The sequence below is a fragment of the Aureobasidium namibiae genome (genome assembly GCF_000721765.1).
Source record: "Aureobasidium namibiae CBS 147.97 unplaced genomic scaffold scaffold_3, whole genome shotgun sequence".
NCBI classification, from domain to species: Eukaryota; Fungi; Ascomycota; class Dothideomycetes; order Dothideales; family Saccotheciaceae; genus Aureobasidium; species Aureobasidium namibiae.
The window spans coordinates 18,152-40,261 of NW_013581206.1; the positions used below are offsets into that span (position 1 = coordinate 18,152).

Here is a 22,110-nt window from a genome sequence, read left to right on the forward strand (position 1 = left end):
CACCGCCGACTCCACAATCCGCAAGACCAGCGAAACACCTCAATGGTCACCTTCTCAGACAACATCACAATCGACTGCAAAAGGAAGGCTGGGCGTGCTCAACAGCGTGGATAGTAGATCTGATGTTGGTGGTTGGACCAAGTATAGTTCCAGCCCAAGACAGATGACCGGTGTGAGAGACGTTGACCATGATCTGGAGATGCAGGAGTTGAAGGAGAGAGAATGATATCGCTTGATGAGCGGCTGAGGCAGAAGGTGAATGGTCGAGGACGTTGGCGCCGAGCACCATCTGATCCAAGCAAATTGATAAGCAAGGTGTGACGATGTCCGTCTGTCTACTCCAGAATCCAAGGATTCTCTTGCCAGAAGTTATCCTTGATGATATCGATGTGTTCCACCACAACCCTAGCTTTTTGTTTCCTCTTTCTTTCCTTTTCCATTTGCGTTCTCGACAGGGGCTTCTTCTTTCCTTGTTCCGTTCCTCGTTCATTCCTTGATTGGGGAGGTTGGTTTTCCGATGTCGGCTCCTTGACTGATTGCTTATCCTCAAACTAATGGTTCTTGTTAGCATCAACCAACTAAGACAAGGAAAAAGAAGCTACTTTTCTGTATACAACACTGCCTTTTTTCCAAATCTCGTCTTCTTTGTCGTAGTTGAGCTTGAACTTCTGGAAAAGGATCTCGTGCTTGTCCTTTGAAAATGTACCCTTTTGTGTGTCAGCAAGGAAGAGCAGCCACAGTGAAGCAAGGCTTACCTTGAGCGCTAGCTCAGCTTCTGTAGGAGTCATCGCCGGTGTATCTGTAACTGGATTGCCCTTGACCATGTTCCAGAACGTAGTGTTGTAGAGATTATTGACATGACCTGTCATGAGAATCAGCAGAGGCCAAATTTTAGAAACAAGTACGGCGCACAATCAGCTTGCCTCCAACTCAGATAATCTCTCAAGATCTTCTTCTTGGGATACAAAACACACCTCCCATCGAAGGTAGGAAACGGCCTCTCTAGAATCTGTCCGGGAAAATACTTATCCCATTGCATACAGTACTCGACAGAAAACGCTGTTGAGATGCTTGTCGCAAGTTTCGCTGCTCGTCGTTCGAACAGTTGGCAGTCTTCATGGAGCACAAAACTGTATTCGTCCGACTGACCATAGGCGACGACGATATCTGTGAACTGTTTTACAACTTCAACGGCCGCCGCGTTCATTAGGTCTATGGCTCGACGATCGTTAGGCTTAGAAAAATTCTGGCGTTTCGAAAATCTGGTAAAGACATCAGTTGTCTGTTCCAGCGATAGCAAGCAGCAATAGGAAGAGGCCATCTCCAATCTGTGTATGTGGAAAAGAAAGAAGCGTATCTGATAGTAGCATCAAAAATGCTCCTCCATTGTATGCAATACCCTCATCCACACGAACCAACTTGCTGTTCCGATCAATCATCGATTACAACACCGGATGACCCAGAACTAAAACTCCAAGGAGATTGAATGAACAGCGGCAACTGAAAAGGACTTACTTGCTGAATCCTCTTCCATCAATTCGCACGACGATCCAGTTACTTGGCGCAAGCGCATCCCAGTCTTCGAACTTTCGCACATACTCGAATCTGTTTTCCAGGCATTGCAGTGAGCAAAAGGTGCGCATAGGCTTCCGATGCTGGCCAAATTTTAGACTTACTCGCTGTTGGCCATGTTGATGGTCGCTGTACAATTTATCTTGATGTGATGAGGCTGTCGGCGATGAGAAAGTCTGCCCGGCACTGAAAGACGGAAACGCGCAACGATGAACTCAACAACCAGAGCACTGATGGTAATTGATGGGGTTGATAGTATCGGTATGGAGTGGTGGATGGTAACTAGCTAGCTATATGGTTGGCAACATGGAAGTGGCACAGCGCTGCACGTGCCTTTTTTGGTGATGAGAAAGAAGAAGCACGTTCTGTCATCGGCGCTTATAACATACTAGTCGACTCATTGGGTCCCCATCAACGAGTGCGATTCACTCAACACGTCTATACGCTTGCGTTCGTTTAGTCGATATCACTCTGCTGTCACACTTCTCTACCAAACGACGTTGACAAGAGCCAATCGGCTCGGGATTGCGATGGCCAAGGGCTCCGCCAACCAGACGAGGAGCGTGCCCAACAAACACTTGCATGCACGCATCGCCTACCTGCACCAGGCTGCCACCCACCTCGCCCTTCAGGCACCGGCTGTGACACACACTGACCCATCAAATCTGCAACAGCGTGGTCTGCCTCTTCTGCTCACCGCTCAACTCCAAGCCGTCTCACAAAAGGCTCAGATTCGTTTGTCTCATGACATGAAGCGTTCCATCTGTGAGGCTTGCAGCACGCCTCTAATACCAGGCACGACTTCAGAGACGCGCATCGAGAACAAGAGCAGGGCCGAAAAGAAGCCTTGTGCCGATGTCCTTGTCATCCAGTGCCGGAATTGTCATGCTGAAAAGAGGTTCCCCATCGGTGCTCAACGTCAGAAGAGAAAGGCAGAGCGTAGGCTTGCATCTGTCGCCGTCGACCCGAAAGGTGCAAAGAAACAGGTTTCAGAAGTGGAAATGGTTGGCGTCTGAACTCGCCCGGCTTTTTCTGAAGACAGACGATCACTTCAACAGAGACCTCGGGTCCCAAGGAAATACTTGTTGAATGCGCAGCGCTCAACAGGTCTCTCTGTATTCCCTTCCGCATGCTACCACACAGTGCGAGACAGAGGTGACACGAGCACTGAACTCGTCACATCACCACTGTACATATCGCTGAGCGTAGGTTGCACATCGCTTCGGCTGCCGTACTATAGTATCAGCTCCTTAGCCAAGATCAGTCAATCAGACCTGCATTGGAAGTGGTCCCTCATATCAATATCTTCCAAATCTATAATGTTTCTCCACTCTACATGTCTGATCAACTCTTGCGTTTACGATTCGATCTCTACAGCCCAGCAAACAGATCGTCGATAGCGTTCTTCTTTTTCTTCTTTTTGATCGGTCTTACAGCACTGCCCGTGCCCTCGTCTTTCGGCCTCTTCTTCATGAGCTTCGAACTCGTCGTCGATGTAGACGAATCCCGCGAGGGGGTCTTCTTCGATGTCTTTGATGGTGCTTTTGGCACCGGAGCGGTGGAATTGTCGTCCCAATTGACAGCAGGCAATATTTTGGTAGGCTTTGGTTTGCTGTCCGGCTCTGTGAGTTTGAGCTTCTTGCTGGCCTTCTTCTTGTTCGGTGGGAGCGTGCTGGACTCTCGTGAACAAGTGATTGGCGTGCTACCAGTGGCCATCGCTTCCAATGCCTTGCGACTCTGCTCCAGCATATCGCGCTCGGGAGCCAAACAAGCACTTTCGGTCATCCTTAGCTCTTTCTCCGTAGCCCTGGCCTTGGTCTTTATCGCGTCCTCCGTGTCCACGCTGTCTTCTCTCGTCAAGACTTCGCCAAAATCTTCGTTCTTTTCTGCTTCGCGTGGCACAAGGACGCCCATCCCCTCAGCGTCGCCCCACTCCTCGGCAGCGAACTCCTCGATAGCTCTTCTCGTCTCCTCCTCACCTAGCTCGTCGTAGACAGAAATCAATCCAAAGACCCTACACACATGTCCTAAGATTGCCATCAACACCACACCGAGCACTGCAAAGCGTCCATCGGCTATCAGTTGCCCAAAAGCATGTTGTGCTTTTGGGATCAGCACGTCTCGCCAAAACGACACTGTTTGCTGTACCCTGAGCCGTGAAGCCTCGTCTTCGGCTTTCTTCTTGTGCCGAGCAAGATTCGTCGTGGGTACGTGTTCGAGGGTCGTCAAATGTTCAAGCACTGTCCCTAGGTGACGGCGAAAGCTGTTGAAATGACGATACCAAGTGGTCCGACGGTGTTGATTGTGGTTTCGATGGTGGAGGAGATGCATCAATGCATGCAGATGTTGGAGGTCGGCGGTCTGTGAGGTCGAGGGGAGTTTAAGAGGTGCGAGATTAAGTATCGTTGTTATCGTAGTTCTCTCCATTTTGTAGGCTCCGGAACTATATTCTTGGTCTTTCATCTGTATCTGTGACGTCTGCAGTGATCGAACTTGTATTCCGACCTCTCCTATCTGTAGAGAATCGGGCCCTGGTTATGCGGCTTGATTCCGGGGGATCTAGCCTCCTGCCTCGACAGTCGTATCACGAGGCTACTCGATTATGGCTTCAGAATGTAAATTCGGTGCTGACTTGAAGAGTTTGCGAACTTCGTGGGTCACCCCCGTGATATGAGTCAATTTCCAAGACAAGACTCTCCTTCTGAGAGTAGGGTACAACCGAGAACAGAATCTCACTGAGTGAATGTCCGCTCCGTGTGCTGTTTAGATACTCTTGGCGGTTTGCAATAAACTGCCTCGAGAGATTATCGTCGTTGCCGTGGAACTACTGTAGCGGTGTCGAAGTTTTTTCTGCGCCCGCGTTCACTCTCGTCTGTGGCGACGACACTTTGTCTTCGAATGTCATCAAGACCTTTTGCAAGACAGGACCGGAGACTGTAAGTATCTTGAAGATGTCGTTTCGTGTGTTAGTGTTTGCAAGGTGATAGTGAGAGCTGCAGAGAGGGTGCACCGCTGGTGGATGGAATCAGGGTCTGCTGTTGCCAACAAACAATCGCAACCTTAACCTGACAATTTCTAAGCTTCATCAGCATCGGATCTTGGATCATTTGAATTCTACACCGAATACACGCAGCCTTGATTTCGAAGAACAGATTCCTTCATCGAATTCTCGACCAGCCAGTACAATCTCGCACATCACTGAAGATGCCTGGAGGACGTGGTCGTGGTGGTCCCATGCCACGAGATGTTCTGGTGTCAAAGGCGCTGAGCAAACTACTTCGTCACAGTGCCGAGAAGGAAGGCCTCAAGTTAGACGAAGCAGGTTACATTAACCTTAAGGATGTGGTAGGTTCTGTCCAACTTTCAATTCCACCTCTCGATCCTGCACATTCTCGCTCTTTCGACTGAGCTGCTCTGGCTATCCATCATGGCTGCGCGGGATCTCAAACTGACAATAGGCAGATGAATAATCAGAAAATTCGCAGTGTCAAGCCTACACTAGATGAGATCAAGCAGATTGTGGCAGAGAACGACAAGCAACGCTTTTCTTTGATTCACAAATCCGCCGCAGCTTCAGCAGCCAGTATCCCAGCCGACGATGCAGCAACATCCACAGCTTCGGACATTCCCAGCCAAGTTTCAGAGTCAGATGACCCAGCCGACTATCTTATTCGTGCAAACCAAGGACACTCTCTGGAGGTTGCATCCGAGAATCTCCTCACGCCAATCACAGAGGAGAACCTCCCTTCGGTAGTGGTACATGGAACCACCCACGCTGCTTGGCCTCAAATTGTAGCTACTGGCGGTCTGAAGAGGATGGCACGCACCCACGTTCATTTTGCCTCAGGACTGCCCGCAGCATTCAAGTCCGAGGACAACGATGCAGGTGCCGCACCCGTCATTTCTGGCATGCGCAACTCATCTTCAGTGCTAGTCTATGTGGACATCAAGAAGGCTTTAGAAGCTGGAGTCAAATTCTGGAAATCTGAAAACGGGGTTATCTTGAGTGAAGGGGATGAGAACGGCGTTATTGGTCTGCAGTTTTTCAGCAGAGTTGAAGATCGTACCGGTGGCCAAGGAGTCTTGGTCGTGAATGGCAAAGTCTCGAAGGAAGCCCCTGAGTCATGGACCAAGCCCAAAAAAGCCAACAAGCCGAGCAAGCAACTGGAAACCAGAAAAGACCATCCGGACGAGAAGCCAACAGCTCCTTAGAGACGGTTGCAACCATTGAGACCTTGAGAAAGGGTAGCAGAGACAGGTGTTCAAGGCTGCAGAATGAGAATTGGGGCATGCTGAACGAGCCTCGCCGGTGACTGAGAACAAGGCGTGCTCAGACAAGTTTCATTATCCTGCAGAGACACAGGTGACCGAACTGTACGAGAACAAGAGAGACTTCACTTTCCCAATCAAAAGGCTGCATGACATGAACAAGTGGAAATTCTCGAATTGATCGAAGGAAACTTCCACACAATCACAGTGGTTGGGAAGCAAACTCTTTCATCCCGCATTGGTAGTGAAGAACGAGTACAACAGTGAAGTGCTTGAGAAATCCAATGTGGACGAACACGTAGCAAACGATCCCCAATAACTAGTCACCTCAAATCATCACACACACTCTTCCATACCTCGACTCAGGTCAGCAACACGCCACTACTTCAGACAGGAAGTTTATCCCAACTCTCCTCCTCAAAGCACACCACCTTACCACAACCGCACTATCCGACATGATATCGGAAGGAGCGACCAAGAGCCACGGTACATAAATCATCTTAGAGCCCTCAATGATCACATGTGCGCTAACAGAGATTGAAAAAGGTCACATGTCCGCCCAGCATCAAGACTCTGACCACATCACCTCTGCAAACAATCCCGCAGCCCAAGTCGACGGCACAAAGCTCTTGGAGGGTGCAATGAGCAACGATGACGGCCCAAAGAAGTCCATGAGACGCATTCTTCCTGAGAAGATCGCGGAGGTTGGCGAGTGGAAGGTTGCCAAGGAAGACGATGCTAAGAAGTCTATGAGGCGCATTCGCCCCGAAAAGATCGCAGAGGTTGGCGAGTGGAAGGCTGCGAAGGAAGGGCGATGAGGCCGACAAGGAAGACGTTGCTAAGAAGCTGGTCGAAGGCCCAGAGAGCTTCTAAAGCTGACTTCGGTATCCAAGCCGTTTCGCAGAAAGCCGCTCGTATTCTAAGGATGTAATATCAACAAGGAAATGATCCAGTTCTTATGTGCATATTATGGACGTCTATTTGGACTTGTGCTCACTTCTTTTGCTTCTACGCTGCTGCCACCTCTCCCAACCGGCGTCGACTAGATCCTCTGTAACGACAAGATCTCGGAGGCGGAAAAACCTTGCAATCGAAGTGTCTAGCACCCAATCCAGCCAACCAGAGCGGCGCAAGTACGTTGTGAAAAGATACCAGAAGACAGCAAAGAGGACACCTACGACGCAGCCGACTAGAATCTGTTTCTCGGTGTGGTAGTTGAGGTATATCCTGCTCTGGGCGACAGCAGCAGCACCGGCGATGACCAAGACAGACAAAGCAAGTCTTTCAAAAGTAGAGGTCGGGATGTGGGTGGTTGAGGTATTGGGCGCGTGAGGGTTATGGCGTAACAGAAGGAATAGGGTCAAGGAAACAGCAAAGTACGAGACGAACTGAGCGTGTGACGAGGGCATACCGTAGCCTTTGCCGGTCAGAGCTGAAAGACAACAAGTTAGAAGATCAGCTGGAAAGTCATGGTTGGTAGATTGGCATACGGTGGGGTCTCTTTTCGCGAATAGTTCGCTTAAGCATCCAGTTGAGAGCTTCACAGGCCATTTGGCCAGCAAACATGAGAGCGACCTCTGCCTCGCGAGTGCTCCATATCAGAGTGGCATATGTAATACATAGGGCTTGGGGTACGAGGGCCAGAAAGGCACAGGCATGGGCGATGGGATCATTGGGATTCTGAGACGGGGAATTAGCTACTTTGTACTACAGATTGATGGGATAGAAGCACGCGGTAACTCACATAATGGACATGGGTCAGGGAGAGCGACGCCAACGGAGGGTCTTCCATGCTGAATTGTTTCGGCGAAGTGTGTTGTAACAACCAAGACAGTTTCGGGCTGTAGAACAACAACAACAAAATAGCTGGAGCTCTACGTCAGAGATGGTATGCTCGTGCTCGAAATGCTTGGTTGCGCATTCTGCCGAGCGTGGTCGGGCCGTGCTTGTCAGTCGGACCTCCGACTTCGCCGCAAATCTGGTGGCCATGACGCTCTGGCCAGAGACAAGAAGTCGCACCGAGGGGTCACCAGCCATTGAACGGCTCTTGCAATTCAGCTGGATGTTTTCTGCCAATACGTGACTCACTCACAACCAGCATTACCGTCATTCAGAAGAGCAAGGGAAACGGGACAAGACGCATTGAGCGACACAGACGACCAGACACACACCAACATGGCTTCGCATACCGCATCGCAGCGCTACCTGAGCACTAGAGGAGGCTCCTACGACGTATGAATACACCCACACTCCCTTACGGCAAGGTCCCCAACTGAGAAGAAGCTGCTGTAGCTCTCGTTCGAAGACGTCGTCCTCAAGGGTCTCGCTGCAGACGGCGGCCTGTTCATCCCCGAAGAGGTGCCCGCGTTGCCCTCGGACTGGCAGTCCAAATGGCGCAACCTTTCCTTCCAAGAGCTCGCCTTTGAGATCTTCAGCTTGTACATCTCCGACAGCGAAATCCCCTCGTCCGATCTCAAAGGCATCATTCAACGCAGTTATGCCACCTTTCGCGCCAAAGATGTCACCCCCGTCGTCACTCTTGACAAGTCCAAGAACCTGCATCTGATGGAATTGTTCCACGGTCCCACATTCGCGTTCAAGGATGTCGCTCTTCAATTCGTCGGCAATCTGTTCGAGTACTTCCTCGTACGCATGAACAAGGGCAAGGAGGGCACTGACAGACAACACTTGACTGTCGTTGGTGCTACCAGTGGTGACACCGGTTCTGCCGCCATCTACGGCCTGCGCGGTAAAAAGGATGTTTCCGTCTTCATCATGCACCCCAAGGGCAAGGTCAGCCCCGTCCAGGAGGCTCAGATGACGACCGTTCTCGATCCAAACGTTCACAACTTGGCCGTCGATGGCACCTTCGACGACTGCCAGGTCAGTGCACCCTCGCTACTGACATGTGACAGAACATTGACGATTCGCAGGACTTCGTCAAGGCTCTCTTCGGTGATGCCGACATGAACAGCACCCACCGCCTCGCCGCCGTCAACTCGATTAATTGGGCACGTATTCTCGCACAAATCACCTACTACTTCCAATCGTACTTCACCCTGGCCCGCTCGCTCGATACTGAGAACCCCCAAATCCGCTTCGTCGTTCCTACTGGTAACTTCGGTGACATTCTGGCTGGTTACTTCGCCAAGCGCATGGGCTTGCCCGTCGACAAGCTCGTCATTGCTACCAATGAGAACGACATTCTGCACCGTTTCTGGCGCAGCGGTCACTACGAAAAGAAGCCTGTTCACGGACGTGAGGCTGAGGGCGGTTTCGAGCACGATGGCTCAAAGGCACACGTCGATGGTGTCAAGGAAACACTGGCACCCGCCATGGACATCCTGGTCAGCAGCAACTTTGAGCGTCTGCTGTGGTATCTGTCCTACCGAACGAACGGCAGCGAAAATGTGACCGAGCGTCGCAAGGCTGCTGGTGAGCAAGTCAACTCCTGGCTGCAAGCACTCAAGACCGATGGCGGATTCGGCGTCGACAAGGCCATCTTGGACGCCGCACATGAGGACTTTGAGTCTGAGCGTGTATCCGACAAGCAGACTCTTGACCAGATTACCCAGACGTACGCTTCAGGCAACGGCATGACACCGGTTGGCGAGAACAGCGGCGCCTACGCTACTCAGGGTACTGTCCACCAAGGCAAGTACATTCTTGACCCCCACAGTGCCATCGGTATCGCGGCCTCTCTGCGCTCTATCCAGCGTGCACCCAACGCTCACCACATCGCTCTTGCTACTGCTCACCCTGCCAAGTTCTCGTCAGCAGTCGAGACGGCACTCGGTAGCCAAGAGGGATTCAGCTTCGAGGCAGTCCGGCCCGAGCAATTCGTCGGTCTCGAGCAACAGCCTCGTCGCGTCACCATTGTCAAGAACGGAGCCGGCTGGCAAGACGTCAGAGAGATTGTTCGCGAGGAAGTGCAGCTCGAGATGGAGGGCAAGGCCAGCAGCGGACCTGGCGAGATTGTCAAGGGTTAAGTTTGAACATGATGCATCAAAAGTTGATTATATCGGTGATGGATGGTACAACGTAGATACGAGAAATGTTTCTGTCTGATTGTAGAGGTTATCTTGCTGCCAACGTAGAGTCACAGGCAATCGTTGGAGCAAAGTCACAATGCGTGTAATTATTCACAACTCCTCAAACACACGCATCTGTCGTCGAAATATATCATTTGGGCCAACGGCTTCTTGTTGACTCGCAAGTGCTGTGGTTGAGGAAGGCCCGGGCGAGATTGACTCGTGGTTCGGCGGCTAATCGCGGAGGAGGTCGGCGAGACAGGGAGAAATCTGGGGCCGGTGACGGAGGCAGGGAGCGATTTGTGCCAGCAAACAGTCACAGCAACCAAAAAGCCAAACTGGTGCAGTGATCAGCGCTGCGATACGCCGATAGCTGACTAGGTGGGTTGGTGGGTAGACAGACGGAGAGCTCACTTTTTTTCTGGCCATTGACTCACCACCCTCTCCCATCTTTCTTACAACTGCTTCACGTTGAACCAATCTTCCTTTCCTCCATCACACTTTGTTCAATTCACATCACATCTATCAACATGGTCAAGCAAAAGGTGCGTTACTGTTCATGCCATGCTATCTCGAGCGCTCAATTGATCCGTGTGCACAGGTCTGTCTCGCCTACTCTGGCGGTCTCGATACCTCATGTATCCTCAAGTACTTGCTGGATGAGGGTTACGGCGTCATCTGCTTCATGGCCGACGTCGGTCAAGAGGAGGACTTTGACGCTGCCCGCGAGAAGGCCCTCAAGATTGGTGCTGAGAAGTGCTACATTGAGGATCTCCGCAAGGAATTCGTCGAGGAGCTGTGCTGGCCTGCTGTCCAGTGCAACGCCATCTACGAGAACGTCTACCTCTTGGGTGTGTATCAGATGCTTCAATTGGCCACGCTGAGGACCGCCTTCTAATCATGCACCAGGTACCTCGCTTGCCCGTCCCGTTATCGCCCGCGCCCAGATTGCTGTGGCCCAGAAGGAGGGCTGCTTCGCCGTCTCTCACGGCTGCACTGGCAAGGGCAACGACCAGGTCCGCTTCGAGCTGGGCTTCTACGCCCTGCAGCCCACCATCAAGGTCATTGCCCCATGGCGCGACCCCGTCTTCTACAACCGCTTCAAGGGTCGTCAGGATCTTCTTGACTACGCCGAGCAGTCCGGCATTCCCGTCACCAGCACAAAGAGCAAGCCCTGGAGCATGGACGAGAACTTGGCCCACTGCAGTTACGAGGCCGGTATCCTCGAGGACCCCAACGTCACTCCCCCCGAGGACATGTGGAAGTTGACCGTCGACCCCACCAAGGCTCCCGAGCAGCCCGAGGACTTTGTCCTGCACTTCGAGAAGGGTCTCCCCGTCAAGGCCGAGCTCCCCGGTAAGACCGTCACCGATGCCACCGAGCTCTTCTTGGCCGTCAACGCCATTGCCCGCAAGCACGGTGTTGGCCGTATCGACATTGTCGAGAACCGCTTCATCGGTCTCAAGTCCCGTGGCTGCTACGAGACCCCCGGTCTTACCTGCCTGCGCGCCGCCCACATCGATCTCGAGGGTCTGACCATGGACCGTGAGGTTCGCGCTCTCCGTGACCAGTTCTTGACCTTCAACTACGCCAAGGTATGTTTTTACGCTCTATTCTCTCTGTACTCAGACGCATGACTAACCGTACAACCTCACAGATTCTCTACAACGGTCTCTACTTCTCCCCCGAGTCCAAGTTCCTGCTGCAGTGCATTGCCGCCTCGCAAGACAGCGTCAACGGTGCCGTCCGCTGCCGTGTCTACAAGGGCTCCTTCAGCGTCCTCGGCCGCTGGTCCGACACCGAGAAGCTCTACGACATGGACGAGTCCTCGATGGACGTCATTGGCGACTTCCGCCCCGAGGACACCACCGGTTTCATTTCCGTCAACGCCATCCGTCTCAAGAAGTACGGTCGCATGATGGAGGAGGCCGGCAAGAAGATGTAGAAAAAAAAAAAGATGATGTTTTACGCCCATACCCCCCCACGATTTCTGTACCTTTAGTTTGCTTTTAGACGGTTGGTGTTAGCTAGTGGTTTTCGCTGTCTCCTTTCTGGGTCCCATAGAGAGGGAATGGGAGATATGGAAAAGATGCAAATGATACAATCACCTTCAACGCTACTCCCTCGTGTCTGTACACGGTTTATCCAAGTCGTACTGAAAGTGCATTTGCCAAGCTGCATCTCGTGGAAGTGGACATGATCGTTTACTTATTTCTATATACAGTTCATGGCCCATTAATCAGGCTTTGCTTTGTTGTTCGCCCAGCTGGGTTCGATGTTCCTACATACCGACACGTACTCTTCCCAACGCCGCTGGTCAGCCACCAAGTCCGGGTTCGTCCAGAACATGGTCCACTGTGTATCCTGCAGATGCCAGGTTCCCCTCGACCGCTCAAAGTACCACTTGTTGACGGGGTTGTTGGAGCGTGATCGCCAGCAAACGCCATTGGGGAAGCAACTGCGCACCATGGCCTGGAACACGATATCCGCAACTCCAGAACTGCCCTGGGAGCGTTGGAGCACGGCGAATTTGTCGAGGTATGGTACCAATCGTTGAGGATCAGAGTTGGCCCCTGCCTGCTTGGGAGCGGGTGTTCGCGGTTCTTCCCAGGTCAAGATGGCACCACCTTCATATTCTCCCGCAATGATGACGCCGGCTACACGGTTCTTGATGCGCTCAAGGTAGTGTTTGGCATCGAGAGGTCTGCGGAAGGAGTCCTCGATCAAGGCAACAAGACGGGGGAAGTTGATGTCTGGATGGTTGTCTAGGGCAATGGTAGGCTCGCCAGGCTTGGGTGGGGTCCAGGGTGTGTTTCGGAGATCAGGAACGATCATCAGAGGCATACCTCGTTTCACCAGTGTGGAGCGGGTGACATCCTCCGAAGAGGCGCCAGGGACCGTACCATTGGCTGAGAGGCGGGCGGCAGGTAGAGAGGAAGAAATGAGGGGTTTGTTGGTGAGCAGATTGTGGATCAGGGGATTCTTTTGTCGTCGGGTTGTGATGCCAATGGCCGGATCTTTACGAGAGTGGTGCGAAGAAACGGCAGCTTCTTCGGGAGATATGAGCAAGGCCGACGATGCAGGGGGGAGCAGAGCCAGACAGTCCCGAACCAGACTGAGGGTGTCTAGATGATGAGGGCTCATGCCACAGGACTCGATCTCGTCACGAATCATGCCGTATTCCTGCTCGAGGTTGACAAAGACATGAGCCTTATCTTGTCGAGTCTCGGTGGGTAAACCGCCCAGAGGATCAAGCATGATGATTCTGTCTACTGAGGTATCCTCAAGTGGCTCATGTCCTGAATCTGCCACAGCAGCCAGACCAGATAGGGCGCGGGTCAGGGCTAGCATGACACTGCTGACAGAGACATTTTGCACCTTGCAGGTCGAGTCATAGGCTATGGCGGGGATGACGGGGATAGCGCTTCGCTTTAGTGGCTCTGTAATGAGTTTGGGTATACCGAGTTCGACGGCACCCATGACTTTGGGACGTGAGGGTGGCAGTGGCTCCTGGCTCGTGACATTGAGAGCAGAGTCGACATAACGCGCACCCGCATTGTTATGACGCTCCAATGCAGCGACGATTCTGGCACCCTGGCGGCGGTATGTGTCCTTGTATGACTCGTTCCTTTGCGTGACCTCGTGCTCGCAGTTGAGTACGACGACAATCTGCATGTCGAGACGGACTAGTTGTGCCATTGTCAAGGCGATGCCGTCAAGAGTCTCGTCATCAATCAGATGAGGGGCCCTCAGACAGACGAGTGCAACGTGGATTTCTCCAGCGCCTTGTTGAACTTGGGTTTCTTGCTCAACGTGTTGGGAAAAGGTCGGCGTGGCAGCGGCGGCTTGGGTGGGGAGATATAGTTGGCCCAGGTTGACGCCAGATCTCTGGAGCTGCCACTGTTGCTTTGTCTCGGTTGCATCATGTATGCTGGGTGGCTTCTCAGGCTTGCTGTCGGGGGAGGGCTTGAAGCGGGCCAGGTATTGTTTGGCGTCTCTGCGTGTCGAGCTTGCATTGAGCAGGTCGAAGAAGAAATCCTGCTGCTGTCAGAGAAGGCACGGTCAGAGGGTGGAAGCAGCATGGCCTACTCTCTGCGCTAGTTTGTCCCTCTTCTCGCCGCTGGCTGTGTTGTTGTGGTTGCTACGGTTGGATCGACTGGCGGCTACAGAGCCAAAATCACGGTGCAAACACTTGAGAGAGTCGGGTCGCACTCTGCTGCGAAGTGTCGGGAGGCATCCTGCCATTGTTCATGGCCTGTCAGCCGTTCGAGAGAGGGTCGGTCGACGAGGTGGAAATGACGACTCATCCATTACAGTCCGAGGCACAGCGGGAATAAAAAGACTCATGTCCATCCTCGAGCTATCCTTATCTTATCGTCTTCTCCACACGGCCGACTGCGGCTCATGCATCCCGCTGGCTCACGCACCTATCTCCGCATACGCCGCGACAGTGGCTCCAATGCAAACGTGTTCCTCTTTCTTTCGTGCTTCTAGTCGAGTCTGACCTTCGGAAGTATAGACTCAGATCCTTATGACATCCTTACCGTCAACTATCATCGATGTTACTTACACTGTAATTCTCACCAAACTGCCGGTGTGTCTGTGGCAATCTGTAGCTGCACTTCAGGAATGAAGCCTCCGTCAAAAGATAATCACGATTTACTCAATCAACACCACGCCGCAAGGCGGATTGTACTCACACAGTGACAAATAGGAACATAGCTACCTTATGATAAGGTGTCATGTATAATAACATCAGAAGGTGTACATTGGGGACGTATAGAAGATATATAGGCCATGTAGTGCGGGTAACCCTGATTGACCAACGTACCAGCGGTGTCGGCGACGGCGGCAGGACCCCTCGCGCGTCATCGGTCGAATTTTTGGGGAGAGGCCGATTCGAGTCATCCAGGTGTTTCCTGAGCTCTCTCCTTGACATCTTTCAGTTGACCAAACATGGACGTGACAACATTCACAGACAAGTCTCCCGACTTCCCCAAGAAGAAGTGCGGTTGGTGCTCGTCACGCCTTGCCACACCGCGACCAAACTGACATGCTGCTTAGGTGTGCTCGGAGCCACTGGCTCTGTCGGACAGCGTTTCATTCTCCTCCTCGCCCTTCACCCCCACTTCACTCTCCACGCCGTCGGTGCCTCTGAGCGCTCAGCAGGCAAGAAATACAAGGATGCCGTCAAGTGGAAGCAGTCGCTGCCCATGTCCAAGCAGCTGGGCGAGCTGGTCGTGAGAAAGTGCACCCCCGACGAGTTCGCCGACTGCGACATGGTCTTCTCCGGTCTGGATAGCGACGTCGCCGGCGACGTCGAGATGGCCTTCCTGAAGTCCGAACTCGCCGTCTTCTCCAACGCGAAGAACTACCGCCGCGACCCCCTTGTGCCCCTGGTTGTACCTACCGTCAACCTGCCTCACCTGGACGTCGTCCAACACCAAAGAAAGCACTACGGCTTGAACAAGGGGTTCCTCGTCTGCAACTCCAACTGCGCCGTCATTGGCATTGTCATCCCCTTCGCTGCTTTGCAGGCCAAGTTCGGTCCCATCAACCAGGTCTCGGTCGTCACAATGCAGGCTGTCTCAGGAGCTGGCTACCCCGGTGTCAGCAGCATGGACATCATCGACAACGTCGTTCCCTTCATCTCTGGCGAGGAGGACAAGCTCGAGACCGAGGCCCAGAAGATTCTTGGCCAGGTCAACTCGGACGTGACTGGTTTCTCAGACCAGAGCGACCTCAGAATCTCGGCTGCTTGCAACAGAGTCCCTGTCTTGGACGGTCACACCGCTTGTGTTTCGCTTCGCTTCGAGAGAAGACCCGCTCCTAGCGCCGAGGAGGTCAAGCAGGCCATGCGCGACTACGTCTCGGATGCCCAGAAGCTCGGCTGCCCATCTGCTCCCGAGAAGGCCATCGTTGTCATGGAAGAGCCTGATCGCCCGCAGCCCAGACTTGATAGAGAGACCGACAGAGGTTACGCTGTCAGCGTAGGCAGAGTCCGTGAGGACGAGAGCGGCATCTTTGACATCAAGTTTGTCGCCCTGAGTCACAACAGTAAGCGCAATGCACCCTCTGAGAATTTTCAGATCAAGACACTAATTCTCTCTAGCCGTCATTGGTGCTGCCGGATCCTCTATCCTCAACGCAGAAGCTTGCGTTCTCAAGGGCCTCGCTTAAAGCAGTGGCTGAATGATTTTCATGTAGTTATGGATGTGTATAAAGCACCAGTAGAATCAAAAGCTAACGTACAACATTTGCTCTCCGGAAAAGCCATTTCGAGATTCGCGCTCGACTTCTCATGCATCGCTCAACTTTGTTGAATCCCGAGTGCGACACCGGAAAAAACGTTCCATATGATATCGTCGAGATTCGGAATTTCGCCTTGCATCTATCTCTAGTTACGTCGATGAGACGACGTCCAGCATGTTCCACCCTCACGACAACGCAGGAACAAATACCACGTGCTATACAGTCGACTGGTGACAGGATTTCTCCAGACTTTAAAACTATAATCTAACATAAATCTACATTTTTATGCGACTTTTGCATTACTTCTTCTCAATGGTCTGCTTGATGACCTTGATCTGCTCCAAAACCGAGCTCTTGCTGGTACCACCTGACGCGCTTCTCATCTCAACACTCTTCTGGTAGTCGAAAACCTCGAGAATATCCTCCTCGAATCGCGAATCGACGCCCTTGAGCTGTTCGTACGAGAGCTTGTCCATGGGGGTGCTCTTCTCCTCGGCAAGAGCGACCACTCTGCCAGAGATGTGGTGGGTCTCACGGAACGGCACTCCCTTACGGACGAGGTAGTCTGCAAGGTCGGTAGCAAGCATGTCAGGCGACAAGCTGGCCAGCATGTTCTTGGGTTGGATGTTGAGGGTGGAGAGGACACCCGTTGCGATTTGAATACTGTCGCCAACAGTCTTGACGTGGTCGAGCATAGGCTCAACACTCTCCTGCAAATCCTTGTTGTACGTCGAAGGAATGCCCTTGATTGTCATCATCAGACCTGCCATCTGGCCGTATGCTCTGCCGGCCTTGCCGCGGATCAATTCGAGCGAGTCGGGGTTCTTCTTTTGAGGCATGAGCGAACTGCCGGTCGAGTAGGCATCTGCTAGTCTAACAAAGTTGAACTCAGCACTTGAGTAGATGATCAAGTCTTCGGCCCAGCGACTCAAGTGGAGCATGAGCATGCTTCCCCATTGCATGGTCTCGACAACAAAGTCGCGGTCGGCAACACCAGCCATCGAGTTGTAGATGAGAGTGTCAAAGCCCAGCTCCTTGGCCATAGCATCACGGTCGATGCCAAATGGGTTGCCAGCCAAAGCACCGCACCCGAGAGGACTGCGGTTCACACGCTGCTTGACTTCACGAAGTCTCTCAAGATCGTTGGCGAAAGCCAAACCGTACGAGAGCATCCAGTGTGACCATCTGATGGGCTGTGCGCGCTGAAGATGGGTGTAGCCAGGCATGACGTGCTCAATCTCCTGCTCTGAGCGGGCAGCAATAACCTTGAGCAGATCGACGAGGAATGACTCGATGTTCTCAAGCTGTTCGCGCAGCCACATGCGCATGTCAACAGCGACCTGCTCATTTCTGCTGCGGCCGGTGTGGAGCTTGCCAGCAATGTTCTTGCCGATAATCTCACCCAAGCGACGCTCGTTGGCAGTGTGAATGTCCTCGTCCACGCCGGGCTTGATGCTGAACTTGCCAGACTTCCACTCGTCTTCCACCTCTTTGAGACCTCGCTCAATCTCGGCAAACTCTTGTTCGTTGAGGATGCCCTTGTTCTTGTTTGCACGGGCCCAAGCAATAGAGCCACGAATGTCTTGCGAGTAAAAGGCACGATCGTAGTAGATGGACTCGTTGTATGCCGTCATGAGGGGATCCTGGCCGCCTGGGGTACGTGTCAACTGACTTGTCCTCTGTCGTTCATCGCAAGGATGGTGCAAGCAATGGAAGAATAGCTGTGGACTCACCAGTAAAGCGACCTCCCCAAAGCTTTTCGCTGCTAGGAGCACCTGCCATGTTTGCAATGATGTTGGGTAGGTTTGAATTGAGGAATCAGCGAGTAAGATTGAATCAACAGAGAGAAGACAGTGTAAAAGAGAAAAAGAATAACATTGGCTCATGCATGTCGGTTTGCAGTGACTCAATTGCTCTTTCCTTATCGCGCTTATCAGCGGGCCGACCTCGCTTCCTGCTCTCTCCCCGCCTTGTGTATACTCGTACTCGCGCTCAACTTGCCTGCATTATTGGCACATCACGACGGTTAGCGAGTGTGTCAAGGGCTGCGGACCACTACGAATCGTAGCTATGGAGAACATCTGGCACCACCGCAAGGTCGCTGAGACGGCCGCAAAGGGCTGTATGGTCTGCTACAAACCCTCGACCAGCGTGCTGATCACCCCCGACAACAAGGACTTCTTCTACATCTGCCCCTCACATCTCAAGGACCGTAACTTCGCTTTGCCGACCGATGACGAAGCCAAAGCCATGGCCGACAAGAAGAAGAAGGAAGATCTGGAGCGCGAAATCGAGGCTGTCAAGAAGGAGTTTGACGAGAAGATGAAGAAGAAGCAACAGAAGAAGGACAAGGCAAAGGAAAAGGACAAGGATGCCAAGGACAAGGACAAAGACGACAAGAAGTCCGACAAGGACGAGCAAGATAGGGACGACAAGATCAAGGCTCTGACCGACAAGGCCGAGGCCTCATCGGCAGCAAAGCCAGGCACAGACGACGGCCCTCGTGTCTTCCAGCTGCAGAAACACTTTTACAACATGCGACTCGAGAAGATGCGCAATGCCGAAGCTGCAAAACGCAATCGCGAACGGATGAGGAACCCGGCCTTGTTCCCTTCGGTGCCCACCGGCAATCCTTGAGACAAGTAGCCACTCCTCCTACACCTCCTGGTGCGACATCCGCCCGTATCAATCTTTGCTATCGCCTTCCTTCCATGTCTGCAGTCACAATCCTGCGTGACATCTTCCCAGGGCACACATGGATATACTGCGTTTGTTCTGCAATGGCTATCCTCCGCCTGTTGCCCTTCGTTGTCGCCATGGCTACTGTGCCTCACAGTAACTAGCTCTACCCCAACCTCCTTAAGGACACCAGCTTTGTGGGCCTCTCTCGCAGGAAGGCAGAAGACAATCGCAAGATGGCAGAGATAAAAGCTCAGCGCCCGGCGACAAGAGATTCGGTGGGACGAGCGAAGCGAATGCACGCGAACCTGGATGATGGTTACAGCTGCGATGTGTGGTTAGGGAGATCCTATTGTTCATCACGCAGTCTGCTGCAAGGAGTACGATCATCTAGGCAATTCATGTCGCGAACGTCAGCCGAGCATCGCACTCTGCCTGTCTAGACGAGCAAGCCGAGGGACATTAGCTTTGCTGACGTACCATAGAAGGGGTGAAGATGGCTCGTGTCTTGTGTAGCTTATTCTTGATCAAACACCGTGTTAAATAAATCTGACTTGAGCCTTTGCAAACATTCGACCTGGTGTAATTGTTCTGCGTGGGCATGTTTCAGCCTTTGTGATTCGAAAAGACCTTGGTGGTTAGGGCTCGAGCTTTTTTTTGGTATGGAAATCATCATTCTGAAATCTTTCCATGCCCCTTCTCCACAGTTCATTCATCAGGCAACCACCGTGATTATTCGCGCATAACTAACTCATCGTGCAACCTTTCTGTGCTTCACCGTCATTTTCACTCATCATCGACATCTGACCGATCGAGCGCCTGCTTCCAAGCGCTCCAGACCCGTCACCTTTGCCTACGCCCCGACGCCCTGTTACTTTCTTCCACCAAGCGCACTACCGCAAGATCTCTCCGACTCACCACAAATTCAACCGCCATGGGTTCCGTCGTACTCCCCCATCTCTCCAGCGGCTGGCATGTCGACCAGGCTATCATGTCTGAAGAAGACCGTCTGGTCGTCATTCGATTCGGTCGCGACTGGGACAAGGACTGCATGCGCCAAGACGAAGTCCTCTACCGCATTGCTGACCGCGTCAAAAACTTCGCAGCCGTCTACGTCTGCGATCTGGATCAGGTGCCCGACTTCAACCAGATGTACGAGCTCTACGATCCCATGACCATCATGTTCTTCTTCCGCAACAAACACATGATGTGTGATTTCGGAACCGGAAACAACAACAAGCTGAACTGGGTTTTGGAGGACAAGCAAGAGCTGATTGACATCATTGAGACCATCTACAGGGGAGCCAAGAAGGGCAGAGGTTTGGTTGTGAGTCCCAAGGACTACTCAACCAGATACAGATACTAGTGAAGAGACACGACGTGCACGACCTTCGGGCTTCTGCTCAGAAAGACCGCGAAGCGCTTGTCTTGCACGAACACATCCTCTCTGGCCAATATCTCCGGATCGTCACACAAAATTGCCCGACGGGCCTGCAAAATCCTCATCCAGCTCTCGACTGAATACATTTTCACATACTGCGAAGTCGCTTCCCACGGATCGCTCTCGCGCAGGCGTCACCACCAATAACACAACTGCGAAGGTACCAACAGTACGAGGTAAAGACAAAGGTACTGCTCTCGCACCTGCTACAAACATCTTGTTACAGAAGCCCATCGCCTGGAAATGTTCGAAAATGCTCGTCGATAATCACAGCAGGATAGCTACAAGACAGATTCAAAGGGATCACACGCTAACAGCTATGATAATGAAAGCAAATCCAATTTGGCATTATGCCATCAAGTGTCCGTTTTGTTTTACAGTGCAAGTACAAAAATATGGTGAAGGGCTGCATCACAGTAATGTCGTGTCTAGTTCGGAACAGACGTGTAAAGGGTGTTGTTTTCTCTGCAGTCTGGCTGCAGAACACTCGGTCAGTTCGCCAGCACAAGCTGTGGATCTTGCACTCGCGACGAGACCGTATGCTCGGCTGTCGATCATGCATCAAGCGCTGGTGTCAAGCCCATTGTCTTGCAGTTGCCATCAAGAGCCACAGTCTCTCTGACTCTCAGCGAGTAGACAACCAGAACGGATGGGGAAATGGCATGGATGTCTGGCACGGAATTTGCGATTCTGGAAAGCTTCGAGGCTTCTTCCAGCGGGGCTCTGCGTTCCAAGGCTCAACGTCGCAGCGGTACGGACGTATCTTGCTGATGCGCAGGCGGCTTCCGTACCCGCACGATCGATCGCGCACGCATGATGGCCGAAAACGGACAGCCGCACCCCCGGCGTCTGGTGACCTTTGACGCGAGGTAGGGCAGGCAACCATGATCATGATCAAGACGTAGTAGCTGATGGCAAGGCTGCCTAAAAACTCGGCCCGCCTCAAGACCTGCCTAGTTGGTGTGCGATCGTAACCAACAGGACATAACAGGTACTTGCCAAATAATGGACGGCAAACCAAGGTCGAGATGAGTCGGAGGTTCTGAATTCGTCATGCTTGGCTTTGGGGCGCGGTGGCGGTCACTTGAATCAGATTCTGATGGAACTGGTGACTGGACAAAGTTGGATCTGGGCGGCTTCGGAATCGCATCCTGTGGGGGAAGAGTCACACCGTGTCAGCGACTCAGCGGGTGCTGGGACACCACCACTTCGCAGCTCTTCTCCCCCCCCAAACACTTTACAACCCATCGCAATAATGAACGACCAAAGCAACAGGAACACTCGCGTCGCTGCACGCGAGTAGAGTCTGTCAAACACGTCGAGTCATCACGCGTGAACAAAGAAATTACAGCTTTCTGCAACTTGTTGCGGTGTTGAAATCGTTTGTCGCGCGCGGTGAGTAACAATTGCTTCCAGGCAGCCTCCGCTTCTCGCTCGCCATCGCCACTTTGCCTCTCCGCCGCCCCCAGTCACCTTGAGTCACCTTGTCCATCTTGGTCGATCAACCCTCTTATATCCTCTGTTTGTTTCTGTCCCTCGTCTCCTTCCCAATACCTTCTCCGATATTTGTCGTGAGGGGTCTTTGTTGGTTGTGTTTCCGCATACTTTCTCTTTGAGTCTCTCTCCACTCTGTCCGCCCTAGGCTTCACCTGCCTTACTCCACGCAAGCACCTAATCGCCGCTTAAACCCTCGCCTTCATAACAACAACCCGACTACACGTCACCCCGAGAACACATCTGTCAACCTGGCTCTAACCCTGGCGCGCTCAAGTTAATCGTTCAACTCTTCGTCACCTCCGTCCCCGCCGCTCTAGGCAGCTATGCTTATTGGGTCCTCGCTTGCTATCACTCCAGTCGCTTCTTACT

The 22,110-nt window shown here is 52.6% G+C and overlaps 13 protein-coding genes across 13 annotated transcripts; 8 read left to right on the forward strand and 5 right to left on the reverse strand.

The window, feature by feature from the left end:
- Positions 1–335: 335 nt before the first annotated feature.
- On the reverse strand, positions 336–1,690 carry M436DRAFT_70174 (tRNAHis guanylyltransferase; the record flags this gene model as incomplete). Its single annotated transcript, XM_013574904.1, has 6 exons — positions 336–551; positions 603–707; positions 756–862; positions 913–1,262; positions 1,516–1,605; positions 1,677–1,690. The coding sequence occupies 6 exons, from the start codon at positions 1,688–1,690 to the stop codon at positions 336–338; spliced, it is 882 nt and encodes a 293-aa protein (XP_013430358.1).
- A 412-nt stretch (positions 1,691–2,102) lies between these two features.
- Positions 2,103–2,588, forward strand: M436DRAFT_79021 (Rpr2-domain-containing protein; the record flags this gene model as incomplete). The annotated part of the gene is made up of 1 exon (XM_013574985.1): positions 2,103–2,588. One exon carries the CDS (start codon positions 2,103–2,105, stop codon positions 2,586–2,588), a length of 486 nt encoding a protein of 161 aa, XP_013430439.1.
- A 355-nt stretch (positions 2,589–2,943) lies between these two features.
- Positions 2,944–3,999, reverse strand: M436DRAFT_40028 (uncharacterized protein; the record flags this gene model as incomplete). Its single annotated transcript, XM_013574661.1, has 2 exons — positions 2,944–3,113; positions 3,342–3,999. 2 exons carry the CDS (start codon positions 3,997–3,999, stop codon positions 2,944–2,946), a joined length of 828 nt encoding a protein of 275 aa, XP_013430115.1.
- A 783-nt stretch (positions 4,000–4,782) lies between these two features.
- On the forward strand, positions 4,783–5,676 carry M436DRAFT_15959 (phosphotransferase KptA/Tpt1; the record flags this gene model as incomplete). The annotated part of the gene is made up of 2 exons (XM_013574483.1): positions 4,783–4,917; positions 5,035–5,676. Coding segments are annotated over 2 exons (777 nt in total), but the record flags the coding sequence as incomplete, so codon positions are not given.
- A 620-nt stretch (positions 5,677–6,296) lies between these two features.
- Positions 6,297–6,659, forward strand: M436DRAFT_79024 (uncharacterized protein; the record flags this gene model as incomplete). The annotated part of the gene is made up of 2 exons (XM_013574986.1): positions 6,297–6,327; positions 6,388–6,659. 2 exons carry the CDS (start codon positions 6,297–6,299, stop codon positions 6,657–6,659), a joined length of 303 nt encoding a protein of 100 aa, XP_013430440.1.
- Positions 6,660–6,818: 159 nt separating this feature from the next.
- Positions 6,819–7,633, reverse strand: M436DRAFT_40635 (dolichyldiphosphatase; the record flags this gene model as incomplete). The annotated part of the gene is made up of 3 exons (XM_013574759.1): positions 6,819–7,273; positions 7,332–7,521; positions 7,586–7,633. 3 exons carry the CDS (start codon positions 7,631–7,633, stop codon positions 6,819–6,821), a joined length of 693 nt encoding a protein of 230 aa, XP_013430213.1.
- A 383-nt stretch (positions 7,634–8,016) lies between these two features.
- Positions 8,017–9,830, forward strand: M436DRAFT_79026 (threonine synthase; the record flags this gene model as incomplete). Its single annotated transcript, XM_013574987.1, has 3 exons — positions 8,017–8,073; positions 8,134–8,724; positions 8,757–9,830. The coding sequence occupies 3 exons, from the start codon at positions 8,017–8,019 to the stop codon at positions 9,828–9,830; spliced, it is 1,722 nt and encodes a 573-aa protein (XP_013430441.1).
- Positions 9,831–10,402: 572 nt separating this feature from the next.
- M436DRAFT_70180 (argininosuccinate synthase) lies at positions 10,403–11,817 on the forward strand (the record flags this gene model as incomplete). Its single annotated transcript, XM_013574905.1, has 4 exons — positions 10,403–10,417; positions 10,474–10,723; positions 10,782–11,467; positions 11,530–11,817. The coding sequence occupies 4 exons, from the start codon at positions 10,403–10,405 to the stop codon at positions 11,815–11,817; spliced, it is 1,239 nt and encodes a 412-aa protein (XP_013430359.1).
- Positions 11,818–12,107: 290 nt separating this feature from the next.
- M436DRAFT_39325 (N-acetylglutamate synthase) lies at positions 12,108–13,916 on the reverse strand (the record flags this gene model as incomplete). Its single annotated transcript, XM_013574531.1, has 1 exon — positions 12,108–13,916. A coding segment is annotated over one exon (1,809 nt), but the record flags the coding sequence as incomplete, so codon positions are not given.
- Positions 13,917–14,828: 912 nt separating this feature from the next.
- M436DRAFT_79029 (aspartate-semialdehyde dehydrogenase) lies at positions 14,829–16,052 on the forward strand (the record flags this gene model as incomplete). The annotated part of the gene is made up of 3 exons (XM_013574988.1): positions 14,829–14,883; positions 14,937–15,929; positions 15,985–16,052. The coding sequence occupies 3 exons, from the start codon at positions 14,829–14,831 to the stop codon at positions 16,050–16,052; spliced, it is 1,116 nt and encodes a 371-aa protein (XP_013430442.1).
- A 371-nt stretch (positions 16,053–16,423) lies between these two features.
- On the reverse strand, positions 16,424–17,906 carry M436DRAFT_39491 (argininosuccinate lyase; the record flags this gene model as incomplete). Its single annotated transcript, XM_013574556.1, has 2 exons — positions 16,424–17,775; positions 17,858–17,906. The coding sequence occupies 2 exons, from the start codon at positions 17,904–17,906 to the stop codon at positions 16,424–16,426; spliced, it is 1,401 nt and encodes a 466-aa protein (XP_013430010.1).
- Positions 17,907–18,194: 288 nt separating this feature from the next.
- On the forward strand, positions 18,195–18,761 carry M436DRAFT_40693 (DUF1742-domain-containing protein; the record flags this gene model as incomplete). The annotated part of the gene is made up of 1 exon (XM_013574772.1): positions 18,195–18,761. The coding sequence occupies one exon, from the start codon at positions 18,195–18,197 to the stop codon at positions 18,759–18,761; it is 567 nt and encodes a 188-aa protein (XP_013430226.1).
- Positions 18,762–19,737: 976 nt separating this feature from the next.
- On the forward strand, positions 19,738–20,169 carry M436DRAFT_70185 (mitosis protein dim1; the record flags this gene model as incomplete). The annotated part of the gene is made up of 1 exon (XM_013574906.1): positions 19,738–20,169. One exon carries the CDS (start codon positions 19,738–19,740, stop codon positions 20,167–20,169), a length of 432 nt encoding a protein of 143 aa, XP_013430360.1.
- Between the last annotated feature and the right edge of the window lie 1,941 nt (positions 20,170–22,110).